The 13,904-nt window shown below is 31.0% G+C and overlaps 1 protein-coding gene across 3 annotated transcripts in view; it reads left to right on the top strand.

Annotated features, from left to right (window-relative positions):
• LOC111035781 (collagen alpha-2(IV) chain) overlaps positions 1–13,904 on the top strand; it is a 54,826-nt gene that overhangs the window by 33,519 nt on the left and 7,403 nt on the right. For 2 of the 3 annotated variants that reach the window (XM_022317554.1, XM_022317553.1), the window contains exons 27-45: positions 47–124; positions 233–277; positions 364–399; positions 507–560; positions 633–695; positions 4,892–4,954; positions 5,084–5,146; positions 6,129–6,164; positions 6,295–6,384; positions 6,711–6,808; positions 7,040–7,139; positions 8,942–9,009; positions 12,279–12,377; positions 12,610–12,683; positions 12,782–12,879; positions 13,173–13,217; positions 13,308–13,409; positions 13,547–13,645; positions 13,725–13,793. In XM_022317554.1, coding sequence (XP_022173246.1) covers positions 47–124; positions 233–277; positions 364–399; positions 507–560; positions 633–695; positions 4,892–4,954; positions 5,084–5,146; positions 6,129–6,164; positions 6,295–6,384; positions 6,711–6,808; positions 7,040–7,139; positions 8,942–9,009; positions 12,279–12,377; positions 12,610–12,683; positions 12,782–12,879; positions 13,173–13,217; positions 13,308–13,409; positions 13,547–13,645; positions 13,725–13,793 — 1,380 coding nt within the window. The remainder of the gene's footprint in view (positions 1–46; positions 125–232; positions 278–363; positions 400–506; positions 561–632; positions 696–4,891; positions 4,955–5,083; positions 5,147–6,128; positions 6,165–6,294; positions 6,385–6,710; positions 6,809–7,039; positions 7,140–8,941; positions 9,010–12,278; positions 12,378–12,609; positions 12,684–12,781; positions 12,880–13,172; positions 13,218–13,307; positions 13,410–13,546; positions 13,646–13,724; positions 13,794–13,904) is intronic. The other variant, XM_022317555.1, reaches the window with a different exon arrangement.

The following is a 13,904-nucleotide window of genomic DNA, read 5'->3' as shown; positions in this document are numbered from 1 at the left end:
AATAATACGCAAACAATGAACTCTGTATGATTTAAATTGTTTCTAGGTGTCAAAGGCGAACCAGGTATACCTATTGTTGGACCAAAAGGTTCAGAAGGTCTTCCAGGTGAAAAGGGCGAGAGAGGTAACTATAATAGTTAATATCATAAATACTATTTAAAAAAAATAATTTATTCACTGTTTTCAACGATATCATATCAATTATTATAATATATTATTTAACTTTGATCAGGTCTTCAAGGGCCGTTTGGAAGACCAGGACTGTCTGGTGAACCGGGTATGTTAAAGATGGTTCAAACATCTGAATACAGTATATTAAATTGAATAGAATATATAAAGGCAGTTTTTTTATATAAATTTTAGGAACTCCTGGATCACCTGGTGAAAAAGGAAGTCAAGGTAATATCGTAAAAGATTTTGAATTTTAATATGATAATTTGGGCATTTGCATCGTATTTTTAAATTTGTTATTGATGATATTTATATAATGATGTGTTTCTACTTAGGTGAACCTGGCTTAGAAGGATTAACTGGACAGGCTGGAACTAAGGGTGAACCCGGTGAGTACTTAAAATGTAAATAATACATTAAAAACCTTTTATAATAAAATCTTTTGAATTTTCATCCAACAGGCCCGGTTGGACCAAGTGGACCCCCTGGTAATGATGGTCTACCTGGCTTAGACGGTCCAAAAGGTAATAGTTTAAATAAATTTTTACTCAAAAATACAAACCATCATTGTTTATAATAACTACCTTGCTTAATAATAACATTTTCACAATCGAACATTTACAAGTAACTTATAAGCTTGATTCATTGTGTTAACATGATATCTAGGACAAAGCAACTCGTGCTTTTTTTTACATACCTGCCAAGTTTTTGAATACTCATGTAAACAATTTTTGAGTGCCATTTATGTTATATTTTGTACCTATATATTATTTACCCATTCATCACAAATATTAATCAACAAACCAACCAACATAATGCTAATGTTTGTAAGAAATATGTCTTTATTGTAATAATCACTTTCAATACAATTACTTTCATTATAACATTCTTATGTTTCCGGCAAAATACGACGTTCACTCCACTTCCACAACAATAAAAAAGAACATGGGATTCCATGGGAATTCCATGGGACACCAGTCAGTGGGATTTATACATGATATAACTGGCTCAAAACATCAACATAACATCAAAAAAAAAAAAAAACAATATCATAACAATACCATAATAATACATCATATAAAATGTTAATAACAAAAAAAAAAATGAAACAAAGTACATTATCGTTAGTGCATAGTAAATAAACATTTCACTTCACTCCTAACCCAATGTCTCATATTGCCTGAAAAAATAACCCCTTCGTAAGGCACTTGAGTGTGCTCAAAACCCTCAATGTCTTTGACTATAAATCTGTCATTTGGTAACACTTTTTACATTATTTATGGACTCTCAAACTTGGGTATTAATTATTTTATTTAAACCAATACTTACATCTATATTTATAATCATAACAAAATTTCCTTTTTTATACAAAGTAAGGTTTTTATGTTTTTGATAATAGTATTTTTTATTTTTTTTTTTTTTATTTTTTTTTTTTAATTGATCCTGAGCCCGGCAACTGTGGCCATTAGCTATTCGTAGGTACTGTAGGTTTTTTTTGTATTGATGGTTTGTAGGTTTTTGGAACGGTAGGGGGAACACGTGTGTGTTTGTTTTGGCAGAATTTCGAATTGCTCTCCGGTCACCGCGACTTGTCCGGAGAAAAATGCCGCCCGGTGGCCGAGGATCGAACCGCGACCGGCTGCGTCGCAGCGGAAGAGTCAGACCACTCGGTCACCTCGTCCCCCTATTTTTTATTATAAGATTGATTCTTTTATATATAATCTTCAGCCTCTCTCCTTATTTCTTCTAAATTCGTTTCCTTGTCAATTTTCAACAATAGTTTTATGAACTCATTCTCCATTGTATCACCTTTATGTTCTTCAGACAATAATTTAGATATGGCTTCACCTTTCGATACACATGACATTATTCAATTCACGCTCAACTTCATCCACTACTGATCCGCACTTATTTAATGCCTAAGTCTATTTTTCCATAATTTCAGTTATACACCGGTTAACTCTTTCTGCTTATCCATTTTCCCGAGGTGTTGCTGTTGAAACTAGTACTAAATCTAACTTTTTCTGGGGTAGAAATTCTTTGAACACATTGGATGTAAAAGCTGACCTTCTGTCTGACACTTCCCGTCTTGTCGTACTGTAACATCATCTAAAAATAGTCATTCATGTGTTTAATTACCTCTGCTATGTTAGTTGTCTTGCATGGGTATAATATAACAAAAGTTGTAAATGCGTCAATGATAACCAAAAATTATTTATTTTTCTTTCTGGTATGTTACTTGTCTTTTCCACTCCCAAGTAACCATATTTATCATGCACAGACCTTATCACACTAACTTGCATGCTTCCTGGAACATAAAATAATAGCTCATTGTACTTTCTTTCTATGACTAGAACATTTCTCATTTCACAATATTTATTCTTTGACTTATTCAACCGTTCTTTTGATTTATCTATCTCCTTATCCTAGATTTGTTTGATGATAAAGTTTGCTCAAAAGTATTTTCAGTTAATATTAATATATTGGTATTTCTGCTTAAAATATCAACATGTTTCATTCTACTACCGGCACGATGTTCAATACTAAAACCATAATTCTGAAATAAAAACGCCCATATTGTAATACACGGGTTCATATCTTTCTTGTTCATGGTAAACTTGAAACTTTCATAATAAATGAACACTTTGAAACTAATCCCATAGAGATAAACATGAAACCGCTTCACTACATATAATAATGCTTAAACACTTCAATTCCTAACTATGATATATAACTTCTATCTCAGTGGTTCTATTGCTATGATAAAACACAAGATGCATAAGACGATCTTTCTGTTTTTCCAAAAGGATTATCCCATAACCCAAAGCAATACCATCACAATGCTGTTCGGTTTCAGCTGAAGGGAAATATAATGCCGGAATTATCATTTGTACCAACTTAATTTTTAACAATTCAAAGACCCGCGAATCAATAACTATTAGGCTATTACAGGAACCAAGAGGTAATCAAACATACTTATACTGTCCTAAAAAAATTGAGAATGAAAGATACTTGGATGACTGTTTTGACACTCAAACATGAAAATATGCATTCTTTAAATCTAACTTTATGAATAATACCTTCCCTCTTAAATTATCCAATAAATCATCTACATTTGATATCGGATAATGCTCCTTCACTATTCTTTTATTTTACTCTCTCAAATCCACTCATTCGATATGTTCTATCGTTTTTTTCGACTAATACTATAGGAGACCGAAATTCAGATTTGCTTTCTTTTATAAATTGAGATCTATTAATGCCCGAAATGAAAATATCAATATTAAATATTTGTCTATCATTAGTCTTAACAATAAGAGACCTAATCTATGAATAACAACTACCGCTATCTATTAACGCATTACCTAACAGTAACATTCTCTTTACACAATTGTATACTTACCATTACATAGTATGCTGGTTAAAACAATATAATTTCTTCTGGTGATCCAGCATGTTGCAGCTCGTCCTATAGTTAAGATTCATCATTCTTGTCATTCTTAATTTTCTGATCTGTGGTTCTGGATCCACAGTTGAAACATATTCGACTTGTAGATGCCCCAACAACTTTTTGATTAGCAGCACTCCTACTTTCCGTTTTGTATTTAGGACTTTCTCCTGTGGGCCACTGCTTTTCATTTTAACCGGATGAAAATGCTTTATTTTGAAACCAACTATTTCTATATTCTGCTATTCGCATGTAGTCCATGGTGTAGAATAATAACTCATCTTCGTTGTTATGAGTACTGCTCAAAAAATGTTGAAATAATTCATTCGACTGAATGCTGTCTAAAAGCTTTTCTTTCGTATTAAACAAATTTAATTCTAGCTCCTAACATAGTCGTACCTTCCTGTAGAAATTGTCTTAAATACCTTATTTTTTACTCTGTGCCTGAGTTGTATGTTAGTACCTTCCATCGACTGCCCACATTAACATTTTTCAATTGAGTGCTTCGATTAACCTAACCTAACCACGTACTCAACCAATCTGTAGCTTCGTGATGTTTACACATTCTATTAAACGTTGGTAATGTCTTTGAAAAGTCAGATGGGACGTATACCTCTTTCGGTGCCAACATACATATGCTTCAGTAATGTGTGCATCATGTCTGCCTTATCATTGTCTTGTCCGAGGGTCACACAATTCAACTCTTCCGTTGTGCACTGCGTCCCGTTGTCGCCATTTACATCCGTATTCATCTCACCATTCGTAATTAATATTCGATTGTATGCCACTTCTGATGAAAGAAATATGTTTTTATTATAATAATCACTTTAAATACAGTTAATTTCATTATAATATTCTTATATTTACTGCAAAATAAAAACAACTTGCACTAAAAAAAAAAAAAATGACATAACCTCTAGAATACTGGTGTCAAATAATCATAATAATACTAATAATAATAATAATAATAATAATAATAATAATAATAATTGTAATAATAATAATATCTACTATACTAATTTTAAAATTTTAAAATGGGTAGGTAGTAAAAACTAAACAATAGTAAACCGGTGATACACATAAATACCATTATATTATAGATTAATATTTAAAATTGGTATTCAAGAATAGGGTTCAATTTATTGAATGAAGGATGCAACATTTCATAACACGATAATAAATGTATAACTAACAAATTCTAACCTAATCATAGTTATATTTGTTTTCCGTAATTCATTATAGTTGATCATAAATATCATTTTTGTTTGCTAGGTGAAACTGGATTACCTGGTGAACCAGGTAGACAAGGACTGCAAGGATTCCCTGGGCCAAAAGGTAAAATTATTTATGAACTATGAAACTTTATTATAATATGGATGAAGATACTTTTGTTTAAGTACCCATTAATAATAATTTATCTTGTTATTCATTTTTTAACCTATAATAAAATTAATTTAATTTTAGGTGATACTGGACCAACCGGTCCGGAAGGGCCTAAAGGGTTTACAGGATTCAGAGGAATGCCAGGTAAATAAAATGATATATTCTCATTTATATTCCAATTGATTTGCTGTTATTATCAATGTTAGGTAGGCATACCTATTATTATTTATTCAATGCTGTTACCTACATATTATTACACTTATAAAATCAACCCAAGATGGCTTAAATGTCTTAGAGTTTAGGTAATCAAATATAGAATTCGTGTAACTATCTATATCGGAAACAAAATCGGTTATAATAATGGATATTTATGTATTATTCTATTAGTAAGTACTTCTGGTTATTTTTGGAACATTGCAATCGTATTTGAGAAAAATGAGTATAAACGATTAAGCGGAAAATTAGGTTTGATCGATAATTACCTGTTTCATATGTTAGTTTTTTTTATACCTGATAATAAATTTTTATTGTCTTCAGATCTTGACAGTAAACGTTCACAGTTTTATATAAAAAAAAAAGAGGATAAGTCGATGCCGCTCAACTGTACAGTTGCAGTTGTCGAGTATGTTTTTGTAATGGATGTGTTAAATTTGAATTCAATGATAAATCGTGCCTATGTATCTTTAATATTTTTGAACTGCTATGAAATAAAGTTATGAAAAACGTTGCTTTAAGTTTTTAAGCCTTTTTACCATTTGCAACATTTTTTTAATCAACAAGGTAAATTTTTTTATAAAATTCAAAAATTTCTCATGGATATAAATATCCCAAAAATTGTTAAAATGTTAATTTTGAAACTTTCACCATGTATGGAATATGATCATCAGGTAACAATTTGAAGTATCTATTATTATAAGTCTTAGAGTTAGACCAAACAAATAAAATCTATTAATTGTTTTTTTTTTCTCTACACTTTTAAAAACTAGTTGCAATTTTAATTTTTACCTCTCTTATGCACCAACTAGATTCACTGCAAAATCGGCACTTCATAAAGTTGACGATAGACGGAAAAGAGAACAAATCATTGTAAAATCAATTAATTTACTATACTCACTTTTTTTTATAGGAGCATTTGGAAAACCTGGAATCGATGGCATGCCAGGTAATATATGTGTAACTGATTATAGAGTTTTATATTTTATAACATGTTGTACTTAATTATATTATGGTTATATTTTAATTTGTAACTCAAGTAATTGAAATTTAATATAAAATTTAATTTAAATTTGTAGGAGAGAAGGGTGATAAAGGAGATACTGGCTTACCTGGGATCAGTGGACCACCAGGAGAAGATGGTTTGCCAGGGCCACAAGGATATAGAGGTAGGTTTCCATTTTAGAATGAACTATTCCGTATTAAAATACTTTTAAAATGTTTTAATATAATATTAAATATTTCAAAAAAAAAATATTTTGTTATTATTATATTTTGTTTAATATGCTTGTTATTATTTTAAGTTCCGTTTTAAGTAGAATTTATTAAATATATAAACATCTATAGAATCTATTGAATTTCTTGAATAAAAAAAAATATTTTAAGTTCTTATAAGATAAAAATATAAATTAAAAACGTACATTTTTTCTAATTTTGTTGTGTATTGTAAATTGTAATATTTATATTATTTAATCATTATAATTGTGAATTTCAGGTGAAAAAGGTGATATAGGTTTCCCCGGGCCCCCAGGTGAAACTGGATTACGTGGTTTGCCAGGTCCTATGGGTGACCGAGGTCCCTTAGGATTACAGGTAAATTATGATGTTTTTTATTGTTACTGAAAACAACCATTGTAGGACATAGGTATATATTATATACTTACCAAATTTAAATGCTAAAACTAGACATTTTCCTAAAAGTTCTAGAATCCAGTGTAACTTATAAATTAATTAATAAATAAAATTAATTTTCCTATAATGGAAAATATGATAAATTATATATTTATATTGTTCAATTTTATGTTGATTGTTAACACACCATAGGGTTTAAAAGGAGAGCCTGGTCCAGTATCAGAAAAGGGACAGAAAGGAGAGCCTGGTGAATCCGGTCTCAGAGGAGCACAAGGACAACCAGGAATGGATGGTAAATAAATTTTGAAAACAACTACCTACCTAAATGCTTTATTGATATTTTGAGTGACCAATTTTCAACCCAAATATTGTAGTATAGATGTATCATGATACAATTTTGTTTAATTTTATGTCACATATTACATACAGTGTATCCACTGCCACAATATTTAGTAACACTCAATATCTAATTGAAATGTTGCTCTCGATTTTAAGTGGGTTTTTTTGTTCAGTGCCCACCGATGTTTAGAATTTTTACTAGTTCAAAACCCTTTAAACTTAGTTAGGATATGTTGAAAACAAAGTTTACTAAAATATAGTCTGATACACTTGACAACTCGCTGGTTTTATCTGGACGTTTATGTTCATCGATATACTAAAAAATTTTCGTATTTGTGCTACTTTACTCAGCTCACAAATGAGCAATTAATTGAAGTATATTGAATGTATGTAGTTATCAAGAACATAACGATACCTAAATTACATTAATGCCTAAATTAATTTAAATACAAACTATGTGTGTCATTAAAATACTAAAAATTTAGTGATGCATAAACATTTATTATAACTTATGAAAATTAATGCTTTTAAAATTGGAGTCCAATGTGACCCCCTAAAAGTTTTTTATATAAAAACATATATTGATATCTAGGTATTTGTTGGTTAGGACATGTAAGTTTTTCATTCTATGCCAAATTGTAGTACACAGTTAGAACCAGTAGACCGTTATCATTTTTATAGCATTTCATCTTTGATTCGAATTATTGAAATATTTAATATTTATTGTAGCTTACAAAAACTCATTCTGTGTTATTTCAGTAACATACACAATCATGCTCCACCAAATTGTAATACCCATACTTAAAGTAATTCGATGTACCTATAGTTAAACTATCCTAATTTAGTAGGCAATATTCAAAACAAAAAATTAAGAATCAGAACAGTTATTATTTATTAAAAGGGTTATTATAACTGTGACCTATGTTTATTTGAATTTGTTTAACATTTATAGATATTATGATGTGAATAAAACAAATAAATATCTAGGTAGTCAAAGATTGAAATAAATACTAATTCAATGTAGGTACAATATAATATTTAATATTGATGTGTGTTTTCAGAAGAAATATTCTTTAAATAGAAAAATTCAATGCTGTTTCAAAATCAGATTTAATTATCTTATGTTAAATTCCTACCAACCCACATCAAATATGAATTTATTTCAAAATTGTATTTTAAATATAGGTTTAACTTTGATGTAATAAATATGTATCTATCAAGAATACTTTCACTATCAAATAATGGGTAATTAGTATGTGCCATGTGCCTTTTATTTGCATGTGGAGTACCTATATATGATACTATATTATGTACACTGTCAATATTTTAAATCATACAAATCAAAACTCAAATGTCTTTTGCTCTTTCGAATATTGATACATAATGGTGTAATCGATCCATAAATAAATTATATTAAAAATTATGAATTATAAATGAAAAATATGGAATTCCATTTTAATTTCAAAAGTTCCTCTCAAATTTCTTCCTTTTAACTAACCAACACCAAATTTGTCTTTATAATATTATTATGATTATTTTATAATTTAAATACATCATATTTTAATCCTATATAACATATATTTGTAAGACTCATTATAAATGTATTCTATTATATTTAACAGAATACAAATACATAAGCAAACGTAAAATTTCGATCTACCTACCATATTAGAATATAACATTTATTTCATTATTCACTAAGTATTAAATTTGTGAATTTGATGGTAGTTATTTTATAATATATTTAATTTTTAGGTTTACCTGGAATGAAAGGAGACATTGGATTCCCAGGTATTGGATTACAAGGATGGTCAGGACAAAAGGTATATTTTATATAATGGGTTTAATATTATATATTATTTATCATCTAATATCTACAATATTTACAGTTTATTACCATACTATTAAATATAATTAAGTGATTTTTAGTGGGTAACTTTTTTAGGTAGAATATATATGTAAGAAAAATTAATACAATTTCAAATACTTTAACTTTTTAAGAAAATATACTAAACATATATTTTTCAAAGCTAATTCTAATAAGTATAATTTTTTGAGTACAATGAATTATTATTTTTAATTAAGGATGTTTACTCGAAGCTAAAAATATTGGCATTGCCCTTATCTCCAAAACGCGCGCACTTCACCCCTTCATCTCACTCAAACATTTTTGGATATAATGTTTATCATACTTGCAATCCGGACGGTACTGCTCATGCTGGTACCGCTATTTACATTAAAAACAATTTATCCCATCATCCATTAGCCCCACACTCTGAACCCTACTTAAAAGCCACTAAAATTCAAGTCGACTTTGACAATACTACTACCATTACCGTTTCCGCAATCTACTGTCCCCCTGGACCAAAAATTACGTCTGTCGATTTTCAAACCTTTTTTTCCACCTTAGGTCAAAAATTCATAGTTGGAGGGGATTTCAACTCTAAACACCCAAACTGGGGAAACTGCTCCACTAATACCAGAGGCCGTGCACTTAAATCTGTCTTAGACTCTATGAACTACTCAGCAATCTCTCCCCCTTCTCCTACACATTGATCTTATCAGACTTCCTGATATCCCTGATGTATTCGTTTCCAAAATTCCAAACCACTTACACTCATCCATATCAAACTTAAATGATCTCTCCTCTGACCACACCCCAATTTATCTTGAGGAGGGTGCCTGGGCCACAAACAAATTAAACCTTCCCTCACTTCTGGCAGAGTAAAACAGCTTAAATTCAAAAAATTAGTAACCGACCACATAAACATTAAACCCTCTTTAAAAACTACCTCTGAAATTAGCAGTGCTATTCTTTCCTTAACTTCCACTATTCAAAATCCTGCCTCCGCTGCCTCAAGCAGCCACCATCCACTCCGGAATAATACTAATATTCCTGCCCATATCATGCTCTAAATTACTGATAAACGTAGAGCCAGAACCCAATGGCATAGATTCAAATACCCATCGGACCAAGCAACATTTAATTACCTGAAAAATAAACTAAACAAAGCTATTCTAACACTCAATAACGAAAGTTGTCAAAATTATAACCAATATTTCTCAACCAAAGAGTCGTCCTTATGGAAGGCCACTAAAAATTAATCCATCACAAACTATTATCCCCCACTCCGTGTGCCTAACAACTATTGCCACCTCCGACTCCGATAAAGCCAACATTTTCACCAAACACTTAGCTAACGTTTTATATCACATAATATCATCTCACACATAACTCATACTCTAAATATTACTAGATTTCTTGAATCCGCTCTTGCTATGGCCCTCCCTGCAAAACATACTAGCCCGGGTGAAATTCAATACATCATCCGTAAACTCCCAACCAAAAGAGCCCCTAGGCACGACCTAATAACCAATTTAGTTGTCAAACACCTCCCTGATAAATCTATCATTCTACTAGTAATAATTTTCAACTCTATGTTTCGTTTATGCTACTTTCCTACAGTCTGGAAATATTCAAACATAATCCTAATTCCAAAAGCGGACAAACCGCCTGATATACCATCTTCCCATAGACCAATCTCACTCCTCCCCCCTCTAAAATTTTTGAAAAAATACTCCTCAAAAGGCTACTTACACTATCGGACAAATCCAACATCATCCCAAACCACCAATTTGGATTCATCTCCACCATCCACCAACTAAACCACACTGTCGACTAAATCAAAACTTTACTATGCGGCTTTACTCATTGACGTGGTTGAGGGCTTCGACAAGGTGTGGCACGAAGGACTTCTCTTCAAACTCAAACAATTCCTCCCTGCCACTTAATACCTTCTTTTAAAATCATACCTCGAAAATCGCTCATTCTGTGTTCGCGTTAACAACAGCTACTCGTCAACTTTTCAAATATAACCTAGAGTCCCTCAAGGAAGTGACATAGGTCCCTTCCTATACTCTATATTCGCAGACGACACCCCGGCCTCTCCACATACAACACTGAGTACTTACGCAGACGACACGATAATCCTGGCTTCCAACAATAGCCCTCGGGTAGTATCTCTTCGACTACAAAATCATCTTAACTCGATTCAATTATGGTATCATCCTTTGGAAGATCAAAGTCAATGAAGTCAAATCATCCTTTATCGTGTTCTCTCTTAGACCAGGTGACTGCCCCTCTATTTCGTCCAATAATAACCAAATCCCAATCACCCCGACAGTAAAATACCTAAGTTTAACCTTTGACAGATGCCTAACATGGGCCAAACCCCTTAAAAACAAAAGAAAAGCAGTCAACTCCAGACTCCATTTACTCCGCCCACTTTTTAGATCTAAGACAACAATAAATAATAAGCTACTAATATACGAAGCTATCTTCAGACCTGTTTCGTCCTATAGCATCCAGATTTAGGGCTCTGCCAAACCGTCCAATACGAGAACAATTCAGGCATACCAGTCTATCTGTCTGTGGCAAATTGTCTCTGCTTCATGGTTCATCACAAATAATAATCTCCACAAAGATCTAAACATTCCGTCGCTCCCACAACTAACAAAGTCCTTCTACGTCTCCTTTCACTCCAAGTTAATCCAACACAACAATCCATTAATCAAACGCCTATCTTCTCTAACAACCCCCGATAACCCCTAGAGACGTCTTAAACGCTCCTGACCTAGAGATCTTCTTATCTAATTTTTCGGGTGGCACTACTGAATGCCCTCCCCCATCTGTCAATCTCGCTATGTAAATATTATCAAAATTACTTATTGTATTAAATTGTTGTATAGATAGAAATTATATTTAAAAAAAAAAGAATTAAGGATGCTAAATAGCTTTATAGCCGTGTTAAAACATATTTCCAATTCTATTTTGTGTTCATTTTTTTTTTAAATTTATATTATTTAAATTTTGAATTTGATAGAAAGTAGATATTATAAATATTAAATGAATGTATATTTTTAATTTGTACTGTAGTTGTGTCATTTTGTTAGTCAGAATATGTGTTCTGTTAATAACTTAAATATATTCATGATATACTAGCCTAATTTTTAAGAATCACATTTTATCCTCGTTATTTCATTATTACATAATTTAATAATAAAACTTGATGTTATATAACGTATCTTTCAGGGAGAACCCGGAACGCCTGCATATGACGGACGACCTGGAAATGATGGTGAAAAAGGAGTTGCTGGAGTTGCTGGTGTTCCAGGAATGAAAGGTGACACTGTAAGTGTGGACTACTATGATGTTTATAATTGTATAAGATAATAATTTGAAATGATCATAAACTAAACAAAATGTTATACATGTATATAATATAATATAATATAATAATAATATAATCATTATATTCGAAGAATATATTGTTATAAGAATATTTATTTATTGATTAAGTAGAATAATTATTGACAGCCTAACCTGACCTAACCTTGACACTTGAATTATTTGTTTTTGAAAGGGACCTCGAGGAGTCCCAGGAACACCAGGACCTCCGGGAATGGATGCTTTAGATGGAATGAAAGGCAATGCAGGGTACAGTAAAAATATATTATATGAATAAATTAATTTAGTCTTTATAGCTCTATAATAAATTATTCCTTTTAAAAAATATATATATTTATGGTTTTTAGTTACCCAGGAATTCCTGGACAAGAAGGTGAAAAGGGTGATATTGGGTACCCTGGAATACCAGGTTTAGACGGAGAGAAAGGAGAAAGAGGATTACCAGGTATCAGATTTTAGATTATGTTAATATTTTAATTATGAACAAACATTTATATTAATTGAAAATGAAATGTTATAAAAATTAAGACAAATCAACTTAACATGCTAATTGTGCTACCTAACTTTTTAGGATTTAACAATGCACAATAAAAATATTTGATTTTGAATTTGATTTTAATAGGCTTGATTGGTATGATAAATAAGCTCATTAGTGGCATTTTTACGTTTATTTATAAAATTGATATCATTAAATATAATCGATATTGCAAATATTAATTATTTGATTTATTTATCTAGGATTAATTGGCCCAACTGGATTAAAAGGAGCCATGGGCGATAAAGGTAATATATTGTCCGATTTTTAATTTAAAGTACCATAAAATGGGTTAATATAATTCATCTTTAATTTTAATTTTGTGTGATACATTTTAGGTGACCGAGGATTAACAGGTCCTGCAGTTGATATAAAAGGAGATAAAGGTGAACCAGGGCCTCCAGGTTTTCCAGGAATACCTGGTTTAATAGGACCCGTTGGTAAGAATACTTTTTATCCTAAAAGTGCAGGAATTAATAAATAAAGATCTACTTTTACGATTTTTGTTTTAATATTTTAACTAAATAAAGTATTCTTTTAATTTTACATAAATAATGTGAATTATTTTACTGTTTAGGACCGAGTGGGCCACCTGGTATTGAAGGAGAAAAGGGTGACATGGGATTACCAGGTGCAACTGGTTATCCAGGTCCCTCTGGCCCAAGAGGCGAAAAAGGTATATTATGATAACAAATGTCAATTTGTTAACAAAAAAATATATTATTACATTCTTCCATGTTTCTCTTGTGTTTTAGGTAATGTTGGTCCCCAAGGTTTGCCAGGCATCCCTGGAACAACAGTCAAAGGAGAAAAGGGATTACCAGGTAAGATAATACTAATTACATAGACTATAGCCATAACAACAACATATTACATAAAATGTTTTATAAATGTTTAGATTAAATTCTAATGTTATTAATTTTTATTAACTATAG

Source organism: Myzus persicae, unplaced genomic scaffold, assembly GCF_001856785.1.
Source record: "Myzus persicae strain clone G006 unplaced genomic scaffold, MPER_G0061.0, whole genome shotgun sequence".
Taxonomy (NCBI): Eukaryota; Metazoa; Arthropoda; class Insecta; order Hemiptera; family Aphididae; genus Myzus; species Myzus persicae.
The sequence above is the reverse complement of the archived record's forward strand: the minus strand, read 5'-3'. Positions and strand labels throughout refer to the sequence as shown.